This window comes from Arachis ipaensis, chromosome B7 (genome assembly GCF_059453495.1).
Source record: "Arachis ipaensis isolate K30076 ecotype BB chromosome B7, ASM5945349v1, whole genome shotgun sequence".
NCBI lineage: Eukaryota > Viridiplantae > Streptophyta > Magnoliopsida > Fabales > Fabaceae > Arachis > Arachis ipaensis.
This window is the reverse complement of record NC_142442.1, coordinates 64,927,669-64,940,868: the sequence shown is the minus strand read 5'-3', so window position 1 is coordinate 64,940,868 and position 13,200 is coordinate 64,927,669. Positions and strand designations below refer to the sequence as shown.

The 13,200-nt window shown below is 32.6% G+C and overlaps 1 protein-coding gene across 1 annotated transcript; it reads left to right on the top strand.

Annotated features, from left to right (window-relative positions):
- Positions 1-10,312: 10,312 nt before the first annotated feature.
- On the top strand, positions 10,313-10,935 carry LOC107607312 (uncharacterized). Its single transcript, XM_016309279.1, has 2 exons — positions 10,313-10,406; positions 10,541-10,935. Exons 1-2 carry the CDS (start codon positions 10,313-10,315, stop codon positions 10,933-10,935), a joined length of 489 nt encoding a protein of 162 aa, XP_016164765.1.
- Positions 10,936-13,200: the final 2,265 nt, after the last annotated feature.

The window sequence follows — 13,200 nt, the reverse complement described above, 5'->3', positions numbered from 1 at the left end:
AAATTCCAATTTTTTACAAACTTTATATCGATTCGAACAGTTTTCAATAAGCTTTAATGCTAAACTAATTTCAATAGATTTTGAAAACCAAGGCATAAGTTATGATTAGACAAAGTTCACCAAAAGTCAACTTTTACCAAGACTCACAAGAATCTCAATTTACCAACTTTCATAACCCAATCCAACCAAAACCACATCAATTCTATCACATATCAGAATTTACCATTTTCCATATCCAATTTACCACTCCACCATATATAATCATCAATTCTCACTATCAAATACATAATAATACCCTTACTAACCATCATCATTATTAATTTCAACATCAAACTCCAACATCATACTATCAACATCAACATAACCATTTATCAACAATCCCAACACTCACCTTCAATTACCAAAAATATCAATATTTATCATCCATTATCAACCACATCAACAAATCCTCATCAACAACAATAAATCATACATCTCTCATCAACCTGTATAATCATTAAATTCCAACAACATCATTATTCATCATCAATCATTAAATACCAACAACCTCATCAACAACACTAATCATCAATATTCATTAACACCAATAATTCTCCATAATTATCCTTAATCACAATATTCCAAGGATACCAACAATTAACATCAATTTACACATAATCATTCATACACCAACAACATTCAATCCTATCTTAGGGTCAACTAGCCTAAGTGTCCATGAATATTATATACTACATAGAGGAAACTGAAACCATACCTTGGCCGACTCCCTTTATGCACCCAAACTCAAAATGAGCACCAACAAGCTTCCAACCACAATCCAAGCTTTCAAATCCACTCCAACAAGCACAAATAAGTTCCAAAAGCTCCCAAAGCCACAATAATCAAACTATATACATATAAATCACCACAAATCAACCTAGGGTTCAACATAAGCATAATCTCACAAGGGTTTAAGAGATTTTACCTTTTTCAACAGATTTGATAACACAAATCCAAAGCTAAGCAAGGATTAGAGCAAACCTAAACATCCAAAATCACAAAAATTCATTTAACCCAAAACTCTAATAAAACCTGAAATTTTGAAGAGAGAAACTGGGAAGATTTCGTGATTACCTTGAGGGTTTCTTGGGTGGGTTTTGTAGAGCTCTTCACAAGGAACGCGTAGCTGCAAAGAGTGCGGCGATCGGAGCTCCGTAGCTCAAGATATGAGCTTGGAAAGTTTGAAGTGAATAGTAACAATGGTGAAAAGCTCTCACCTCTCTCCTCACTTCAGCTGCTGTTGTGTTTAGGTTATGAGGGTGAAAGTGGCTGAAATGTATTCATTTAAGTGTATTTATATGTTGGGCTTGGGCCCAACTTGGGCCCGATCCAACCCGTTAGCGTTTTTAGCCCGTTTGGCCTAACTTCGGGCCAAATCTTTAAAATTAAAGCCCGGTTTTCCATTTCTAATGTTTTTCTAAGGTTTTTTGACGGTTTTCACTTTTCTCGTACGGTACCAGGCAGACTTGAACCGGTTCAACCGGTTTAACTGCTGGTTCGTGATTTTTCACGGTTTTTCGTAGAAAGCACATTTTCTGACTCAGAAAGACTCACTGAGTCCAAAAATCACCTTTAAATCCCCAAATTCTCTCTCTAACTTTTTGGAATCTAATTTGGGCAATTAATCACTTAATTAACCGGTTGATTAGTTGCGGTTCTTACACAAGTTGCCGTTCAGATCTGGAGTGGTACCACCGAGTTCTCCCTCCCGACCCTCCCTTCCAGTCATCGCTACCAGTAACGCCGTTCGTCTGTCAGCAGAGATCCCGTCCTCCGTCTCCCGAATCGACCTTCCATCGCTTCCAGAGGTAAGACTCGGCCGACCCCCTTCTTCCCCGTATAGCACTGCATGACCCGGCAACCGTCCTCCCTCCGCTTCAGCTGAATCAGTCCCCCCTCGCATCGGTACTCGTCCCGACCGGCCAGGCTTCTTCGCCTGCTTGTGATGGCTACGCCGCCTTGGAAGAACTCACCGCCGGCAGTCCTCTTCTCCTCAAGCACACCAGCACCCGGTGCGACCCGACAGAACCCCTCCTCCACAATGTAGTTAGCCTGGCCTATCTCCTACATCCCATCACTCTCATCAAGTGGGCTACAGATCTTTAGGCCCAAGTGCACCTCCTTAGCCTTAGTTAGCAAAGTTTGGGCTTTAGATCTATTAGGAATAAAAGAATTTTGACTTGGACCCACCCACCTCCTAACACTAGTGATATCTACTCCAGCCTCTGTACCGTGAGCCAAATCCCAGGATAAAGTTCTCTCCGAATCATCATCCGCATCATGAGCTAGGTACCCCGTAAATCCAACTTTCGTCAAATTAAGATCATACTCCTTAACTTTAGTCCTTGCCATTTTCAAATTCAAAAGTTCGTTACTCCACTCATTCAAATCTTCCGAAGAAATTACTACACTACCCATTATTTGCTCCGCCTCCCTTACCAGTAACGTCATCAACTCCGCCGCTGCATCCCAGGTCTGCCGCCGCTCCTGACTAAAATTTCCCGCAACAGGATTCGCCCGTCCTACATTAGCACAACCTCCTCCAATTACAGAGCTCTGGTTACCTCCCATCCCACCCTTCATCGCATATTCCAATGAAGCAGAAGCCCCACTTTCCATCTCTGAGACAAAGACGTCAAACAACTCCGTGCCTACAGAAATGCGGACCCTTTCATGAATAACTTCAAACTTACACGTATCAATCAACACCCAACCAACACTAAACGATGAGCATGAGATTGTCACAGGATCACAGACCACCACATCTACCCACTGTTTGCCAATCAAGCGGAACGTAGCTTCGGACCACACATGAATCGAAACTCTGATACACTGAATCCAGAGTCGTCTCCTATCACACCGATCAACCTCACTCCATCTACCAACACGATAGAAGAACTTCAAAAGCCCATTCATGTTAAATGTGAGCGCCTCGTCTGTGTTGCGAGTACTGTCAAAGATTAACAAGGCTTTGTAAGCCCCCAACTCACAAACCTTCACTACATGAGGCCCTTCCGATCAAGCTATCTCGTTCAACAAACGAAAATCAATAGTTTTCAAAGTACTCCCAACAATACTTCGGTGCAGCCAATCCAAATTATTTTCCGCCATTGTAACCTGTATGACCCTTACACCCGGTCCCTCTCTATCAATCGGCCAACACCTTCTCTGGGGGTCATTCTCATGTTCCATGCGTTCCTTACCATTCAAGTGATCATTGGTTTGAGCAGGATGTAACCCGCAATCAGTCACCATTTCTACCACCGGACTCGCATTCTTCTCATGAACATTCCCCCGATCAGCCATCCTAGTGTCTATATCTATCCTTAACCCATCACTATCCAATATCGTCTTCCCCTTCGAGACATTTCTCCTGAACCTGGCCTCGCCGATGAAGAGCTCCTTTCCCCTTAAGCACATACGATTCATCTCTGAAATAGCCTTCAAGGCTCCACCCTTAGTCATATAACGGATGAACGCAAACAAGTACACCACCCCGTGTCTCAGCTTCCTGGAAAGGTAAATGTCATTGATTCTCCCCGTCTATGAGAACAATCTAAACAATTCCTTCTTTGATATGTCTCCTGGTAACTGGTCAACAAATATGGTGAAAGAGTCCTGTGCCAAACGAAGAAACGCTTCTCGGTTCTAAACCCTTGGATCCGTACCTAGATGTCGGTCATGCCTAGCCCTACCATGCCCGGTGTTTCCCCACCACTCTCTCTGTCGCTCACTCATTTGATTACTTTTTGTTATATGTTATTCAGGATAACCTACGAAGGAGTTGACTTATTATATAAACCACGATACCCTACAGCGATTTCTTCACAATGTGGCTGCTTGGAAAATGCCTATGTGTGTGTTTGGCAAACGCGTTGTAGAAAAGAGAAGTGATTCCACCTCTGAACACACGTTCACGTGAAGCTAAAATTTGTCGCTTCTGCGTTCATGTTCATGATGGCTGGTTACTGTTGGGAAATTAGATGAGAAATTTAGTTCATATAATATATGTTGTTGGTGTTATGAAATTTTTTTTCTATTCTTTTATATACTCTATTTTTGTTTTGTACAAAAAAATTTATTTTTTATTCGATTTTTTAAAATTTGTAATTGTAATTATTATATAATAAAAAATAGTATTATACAAAAAATGATAACAAAAAATAATAAAAAATTATTAAACATAAAAAATTGTAAATAATAAAAAAAGTTAATATGAACAAAGAAATAATAAAAATTAAAAAAAATAATAATATACATGAAAAATCATAAGTGAAATAATATAAAAATTATTTATCATATAAATAAAATAAATACAATAAAAGATAAAAATATGAAAGAGAGTACCATAAATTTTATAATGTCAAGTAAAAAGAAAATATTCTATAATTTTTTTAGTATTATCAATACTTTGTAATTTAATATTATTTAAACTATAAATTTTTATTATTGATGATTCTATTGTTACTTATAATTAGTTTTTTATTTTTTTATACTTTTTGATAGGATCATAATTCATATTATGCAAAATTTTGATAATAAACGTATTATATAATAATTACAATTACAAATTTTATAAACCCGAAAAAAATAATTTTTTTTATACAAAACAAAAATAGAGTACATCAAATAAGGAATAGAAAAAAAATTCATATAGATAAAAAAGAATAAAAATTCTATAAAGCCAACCACATATATCATATAAACAAAAAAAATATAAAAATTAAAATATGAACGAGAATACTAAAATAATAAAGAAAATAAAAATATTCACCTTGTTAGTGATTGAAACAAATTTAAAAGATTTTGATGAAAAAAAAACATTGGAACCAAAAAAATTTCTCATCTAATTTCCCAACAGTAACCAGCCATCATGAACATGAACGCAGAAACGACAAATTTTAGCTTCACGTGAAGGTGTGTTCAGAGGTGGAATCACTTCTCTTTTCTCCAATGCGTTTGCCAAACATACACATAGGCATTTTCCAAGTAGCCACATTGTGAAGAAACTGTTGTAGAGCGGTTTACATAGTAAGCCAACTCCTTCATAATCCGCTACAGGGTGTAGCAGTTTATGTGTTTCACCTCCTCAACGTAATCCGCGACAGGGTGTAGCGGATTACGTGTATTCAGGTTCTGCGTTAGCTGTCGCGGATTACATATAATTGAGTTTGTTGCATTTTTGCCTGATTTTTTAGAATGTTGTATTTGCGAAACACTTTATCTCATTCATTTTATTTATGTAAATTGCCCTAATTATTCTATTACATAGTTTATAGTAGATTATTTTAATTTGAAATAGAGACAATAAAAAATTAACTAATATTATAAAGGCTAATGATTAAATTAGTCCTTAAAAAATAAATTATTCGTTAAAATTGTTTCTGAATAATATTTTTAATCAAATTAATCGCTAAAAATTTAAGATTAATCGTGTTTGTCCTTCTATTAATATAGTAACAGTTTCCGTTAACAATTAAAACGTTTAATTAAATGATAGACCACTCCCCAAAAAAGACATCGCTCTAATTCATAAGAGAAGAATGGTCACAAAACCACCCATGACCATCACTGAACTTTATAGTTTCAGAAGGGCATAAAGGGTTGATCATTTTCCAACTTCAAATAGAAAACACGTTTAAAAAGTTTTCAAATTTTCCGAGCTTTCCTTTTCTTTGATTTTGGCTTAGAGTATTTTGGTACTTGTATCTACTGATGAGTGGGATCATTGCATTTTTGAATTAATCCATTTAATTCGTATTTTAAATATTTTTATTTTTCTCAATTTTAAAATTTTTATTTTTAATTCTTTTCACTCATAATTAATTTATTATTTAACTGAGTTTTACACAAATTAAATAAAAAATTATAAAAATATTAATTTATGTATAAGTAGAGATCAGCAAAAAAATGTATAATATATTTAAAAAAATTTGAAATTTAACTTTTTTATATGCAAAAAAAATCAAAATAAAGTCCATCAATACTCTTACATCTATAAGGCTAACAAAAATATATAGATAACATATTTGATATTCTTTTTATTCTACTATAACGCTTAAAATCAATATTCTCATAAATAACCGATATAGAACGAAAATAAGATTTAGTTGCATAAAAATACTTTATATAATTAAAAACTAAGAATTTAAGAATAAAAATTGAGATTAAATCATATTTTATAGACAATTCATTAGCAATCACATTCTCATTACATTGTTCTATCACATATGAAAAATAATCCAGCAACTTAGTCCACTTTGTATGCCTTTTGTTCAAGATCCTCTATTGTTGCATAATGATAAAATTTGACTTTATTTGCATTTTTTTGTTTAGTCTAATAGAAAAGTGTCTCATAGAAACTTCAGGATCCTTTTTAACATTAGCGTTAGTCATCAAATTCAACAACTCCTTATGATACTTCATTACAGATTTTGATCCTTGTTTCAACTTATGAACTTTTTTAAGAAACTCCTTATGCTATAATAATGGCGTAAACTGGATCCTTAAGATTTTCTTTATCTTCTCCCAGTTATAAATTGGACTTTTTTCATACCTTCTTCTAGATTTTCCTAACTCATTCTACCATATACGAGCATTGTTGAAAAATTTAGCTTCTACCACTTTAACTTTCTTTTTCTCTGATAGGATGTGACATGTAAAAATCAACTCTACTTTCTTTTTCCATTCGAAATATGTTTCAGCATCATTCTTTTCTTTAAAATTTGGAATTTGAATCTTGAAAATATTTTTCGCATATGAAATTCTATTATCATCACTATCATAATTCTCAAGCCTCATTGTGTTCTGATTTGGAAACTTGAAAAAGGATAAAAAGGACCTTACAACGCTCTTCTCGCGTATGCTGTTCGAATTAGTACACTCGTGTTTGCACTTAATTTGTAGTTTTTTCCTCTTTTGAGCTCACCACTCTTGTCTTTTTTTATTTTTGGATTACTTTAATAAGTTGCACTTCAAAAATTAAAGAATTGAGACACCAAACTAAGATAATTTGAATGATAGAGACTTTTAATTGGACAAAAAAAATAAAGTACGTGACAAAGGAAAGAAAAGAATAAAGCTGTGTTTATTTCTGAAAACAGGATAAGACAAGACACTAAGAATAAGACACAAAGAATAAGGACACAAATTTTGGTATTCTTGTATTATGTTCGGTGATAAATTAGAACAAATTATGAAAATCTATTTTATTCTCATTTTTTATTCAAAAAATTTGAGAAGAAAAATATAATAATAAAAAATATAATTATAAAAAATTAACAAAAATAATGAAAAAAATAAAAAATAAGTTGTGTCTTTTATTAATATCTCTATGACTTTTATGTCAGGATAGACATAAAATATACAAATTTAGTCTTTCTGGATATAATGTCTCTCATCTGTCAAATATAATTTTGTGTCTCTATCTCAGTGTCTCATTTCTATAAACAAATGTAACCTAAGAGAGATAAAGGTTGCTGAAATTGTTTTAATCCCAATTAAAATACAAAGTAAATTGACACAATATTAAAATGTAGATTCTGAAAAAAAAAAAGAGAATTTTGAATCACAAGTGCCAAATTAATATGAAATAGATCTAGAATATGGATTCTAAAATGTTAAAAGCAATAACCTTGTAATTTAAAAACATCTCTTCTTCTTTCGTTCTTTTTTTTTTTTTTTGAATTTATATTTTTTTTTTCAAATTCTCCTTTTTTTTATGTTTAATTTTTTTTTAAATTTTTTATTTTTTTTAATGTGACTCTAAACAAAATTTGGAGAAACAAAAGATAAAACAAAGAGACTAAATAAAAATTCTAAAACGTATAGATAAATAAGAATTTACATATAACCTATAACTGATATCAAATAATAAGAAAATACGGACGGAGTTGAAAGAATAAAAAAATACACAGCAAAAACATAAAAAGATAGGTAAGAAAATAGAATAGATATAAAAAGGAAATTTTTCTACTAGACCTTTAAAAAAACTTGTTCTTAGCAACTTATGTCACTAAGAGAAATTCCCTACTAAACCTTTAAAGAACTTATCATTGACAACTTAGATCAAAGGGTGAGAATTGAAAGAAACTTACACAAATAATTACTTTAGGTTGAATCCTTCAATGAGTATAAATAGGCACCTAAGCTAAACATAAAGCAACTAAAAATTTTTATTCATCAAAATTTAATTAGAATGAGTCACAAAGAGTGTTTAAATAAGCACCTAAGCTCAACCTAAAGATGAGTCAAATCTTTTTAAATACCTAATTTGAATTTAAATCTCCTAAAGATAAAATAACTAATTTAAATCATATTTGATCTTATTAGAATATATCAGATTTGATTTAAATTTAAAATATCTAAAAATACTACTAAACAAATCAAAACCAAATCAAATATTTAACAAATCAGATTAAAATAGAAACTACATAAATTCAAAAATAATTGCTAATTTGTGTCTTTCATTGGACTTGAAAAATACTATTGGATCTTTTACTGTGCTAACTTAGTTCAATGGACTTTATGAGTATCGTCATTTTTAGTACCATTGTTTTTTAGATGAACTTTTGATCTCCTTAAAGTTCAAGACCGGTATGGTATAATTTTTTCAATTTTCAATTTTTTGAACATGATAAAATTATCATTCTACCTCTTAGCTCTAACATGCCAAATATACTCTTTTGAGCAGTGTCAGAATAAATGTCCAATTATACTTAAAAAAAAAAGTCTCTATTAGTACAGGAAGCTTTTATGAGTCGAATTAAATTGAGTTTAAATAGATTTAAATTTCAATCCGATCTACTTTAACGATCTAAACTCTAAACTTTATTCTAAATTGATCCAAAATAAATCATGTTAAATCAAGTTGATCTGATACATAATTAGTATATACAATTTTATAAATTTTATATAACAAATTAATAAAATCTCATCTTTAAAAATTAAATTTAGTAAATATTATATAACATTTATATCAAAATAAGTTACTTTAAAGTAAAAACAACATTATACAATATAAAAGATGTTATTAACGTAAAATATAATTTTAGACCATATTGGTTTGGTAAAACTTTTTGGAGAGGTGCTTGTGCTTTTTTGTGTTTGGTAAATTAAAAAGTCTAAGTGGTTGTGTTTGTAGCTTTTAAAAGTTAGGGATATTTTTGAAAGCACATAATAAGGAGCTTTTTAAAGTTGGATTGTACTTTTTAAAATTTAAAAGTCTAATATAACCTCATATGTTAACTAATTTTTAAATTTAATACTTACATTTATGTCTATTATAGTATTTTTAAATTTTAAAAATTATTTTACCAAATGCAATTATTATTGCTTGTGTTTATTGAAAGCTATTTTTAATTTGATTTACCAAACATAAATATTATAACTTTTATAAAGCTATTTAAAAGTTAACTTTTATAAGTTACTTTTAAAAAATAAAAACTTTACCAAACTAAACCTGGTCTATTCGAAGTCTGTTTGAAGTACAAACTCAATCCAAGAACGCAACAACATAATAATCGGCAAAGCCAACTTAAATAAATATACTTCGAATTTGGATTTTAGGCCGACCGAAATCTTAAACACTCTTAATTACTATGATGGAATAAAATTTTATTACCTCTATCCTTATAGTTTTAAAGCGGGTAAGCTGGTACTTATCAAGTCGGTCTTGAATAGCCTCCCCATTTATTATCTGAGTCTGTACAAGATGCCAAAAGCAGTGGCAGACAAGATTATTGCATTACAAAAGAATTTTATGTGGTGCAAGGAGGACGATAACTCTGGTATACTTTTGGTTAAGTGGGAGTTGGTCCAGGCTCCAAAGAAAGCGGGGGGATTGGGGGTTGGTGATGCAGTGCTGAGGAATACAGAGCTCCTGTTTAAGTGGTGGTGGCAATTTTCTAAGGAGGAGTGCCCGCTGTGGAAGAGGATTGTTTGCTCATGCAACAAATTGAACCCGGATGTAATGCTTCCAACTTAGTCTTTAACAGGAGTAGGTGGGCCTTGGAAGGACATTTTTCAGCTAAATATCAAGGAACCACGGATTTGTGATAAAGTGGTTAGTGGCCTGGCAATGGAAGTTGGAAATGGGAAGAAAATCCGGTTTTGGGAGGATAACTGGGTTTTGGATGGTGCTCTGAAAGTGAGTTTTCCAAGACTTTTCTCTGTTTCGAGCCAACAAGGTTGTTTAATTGGGGACTGCAGATTTTGGAATGGGCTAGAGTGGATATGAAATTTTCAATGGAGGAGAGAACTGTTTCAATGGGAGATGGAACTTCTCCATCAACTCCATGAGAGATTAAGGCCAGTGAAGCTGTCAGCTGAGCGCGAGGACATTGTGATGTGGAAGTTTGACAATAAAGGTATTTTTTCTACGAAGTCCATTATACAGGTCATACAATCGGAAACGTTGTCGGAGGAGATCACGAGCTATAACTTCACAAGTACACTTTGGAAAGGTTTTGTACCTCTGAGCTTTTTGGGTGGTTTGTGCTAGTTGGTAGAGTTAACACCAAGGAAAGGCTGGCTAGACTAGGAGTCCACATTCAGAGTGATAGCGCTTGTGTGCTGTGTACTAAGGAAACTGAATCGGCTGAGCATTTATTTCTTCGGTGTGAGGTAACATGGCAGGTGTGGTGTCATTGGGTGCTGTCGTTTCGTCGGGAGTGGGTAATTCCTGGAACCATTAAAGATCTGTTTGAGAGTTGGCGTGGCATGCACAATAGACAACAAAGGCAGAAGGTGTGGATGACAGCGTTCTTTGCAGTGATTTGGAACATTTGGTTGGAACGTAATGCACGGATCTTCAATAATACAAGGGCAAGCATTGAGGGAATTCAAACCAAGACGGTGTTGAGCTACACAGAGTGGTGTGGGTGGAATCCGTTGTGAGTCCTGTTGCCAATCCTAGCCTGTAAGAAACGTGTTGTGTGTTCTGGGTGTTGCATTGTATAATTATTTTCCTTTCTATGTATGCTCCACTTTAATGTGTTGAGCTTGCTTTATTTCAAAAAAAAAAAAATAACTTTTTATAAAAAAAAAAGTAAATTATTAAGTAATTAATATATGAATTTAATTTTCATATACGGTTAGAATAAATGAGTTTTACATAAATAATCAATTATATATTATCACATTAGTAAAAACAAATAATTTTTATATTTAGTACTTAAAGAGTTATCTAAACACGTAAATATGATTAAATGATTTTATAAAACTCAAATACTATCAATGCATTAAATTAAACTCTTAACATATTAACTACGTTAAATTAGGAGTAAACCACCAAACATATTCTTGAATTATCAAATGATCGAGAGAAAATTTTTTTAAATTTGTTAATAAAAAATACTCTCAAAATATTTTTAAAATATGATAAAATTAATAAGGTTTAATTATTTTATTGGTCCTTATAGTTTTACGAAATTTTTAATTAAGTCCTTATAATTTTTTTCCTTTTAATTTGGTCCCTGTACCAAATTATTTTTCAATTAGGTCACTCTTAATATTAATTAATTTAATTGTATAGGGACTCAAGTAAAAAAAATAGTGCAAGGACCCAAATAACAAAAAAAAAAAAGTTTAGGGACTCAATTAAAAAAAAATTGGTGCAAAGACTCAATTAAAAAGAAAAAAAATATATAAAGACCTAATTAAAAATTTGGCAAAACTATAGGACCAACAGAATAATTAAACCAACTAATAAAAAATAAATATATTTATAAATGACAAATAAATTTTATATTTGGACAACGAATAATCTCTACATACAAGCGATTAGCGCTTACAAGTCTTACAAGTTCTTTACCCTCAAACGCGCGCGTCTTGTGGCATGTATGTTTCACGTGCCTGCTTAACAGACTTTTAAATAATTAACGCGCGAATATATAACTTCCTTTTTTCAAAGAATTTCGTTTCCTTTTTCAAATTTCTTGCATTCTTTGTTTGATCTCGTTCGTGCGTTTTTCTCTGCCTTTTCATTCCTTGTTTGCGTCCGTTTCTCACTGGTTTCTCATTCGTCATTTATGTGTGTTTCTCTCTCTGTTTTCTTACTTCGTTTTTCTCGATTTTTATGGTTTCTGAAATTAAGCTTTGAAATCGTTTTGAAGATAATGGGTGATTCAACTTCAGATTGTCAGCTGAACCAGGGCGAAGTGGATTTTGAATTCGAATCGAATGAAGTTCCTGAGGTGTGATTTAGTTCCAGTTAATTATTGAATATGAATTTGATGCAGTTAGTCCTTTATGATTGTCTAGCTAAATAATGCGTGAATATTGACTGTGAAATTAATGCGTGAACATTGACTGTGAATTGAATCTAATGTACTAGTTTTGATTAATTTGTGCATTTTATACCAGACGTTTCGGTGTAGATCAGAACTATTTGGGTATATTTTAGGAAAGTTTGGGTGTATTTACAATTTATGCCTTTTCTTATTATTTTAGTTGAGTTGTTGTCGTTGGGTGTAGATCAGGAATATTTGGGTGTATTTTATTTGAATTGTTATTTTTTTATGACGTGTAGAAACTGTATAGTATATCCTTATTTTTAACATGGTGCATTTTGCAGCCCCTCTGTGATGTTGATGACCACTTTGTTCCCAAGGTTGGAATGACTTTTAATACCCTTGAAGATGTTGTAAAATTTTACAAGGACTATGCGAAGGCTGCAGATTTTTCTACAAGAGTTCAAAGCACAAATAAGAAAGAAAACAAAATTAAGAATCAATTGATTACATATAACAGATAGGAAAATGGAAATCTAAAATATTTCCGACTGAGAAGACAAATTCCACAGCTGGTTTAAATTGTCCTGCAAGAATTTATATACACATATTGAAGGATGTTGGTGCTTGAATCATTTCGAAGGTCGTGTTCTATCATTCACATCCTTGCTGTCCAACTCAAGCAGAGTTGCTCAAACAGCACAGGGAACTAAGCATGTCCGTTCGTCGTACAATAGAGAATAACGAGAAAGCCGGTATCAGATCAAGTAAAACTTACCAATCATTCATTGCGGCAGCCGGGGGTCACCGCGAGTTAAATTTTATCGAAAAAAACGTGAGGAATTACATCACGAGAGAAGTGCAGAATGTTTCGGAACAAGAAGATACAAAAGAATTCGGAAAATACTTATTAAGAATGAAAGAGAAGAAT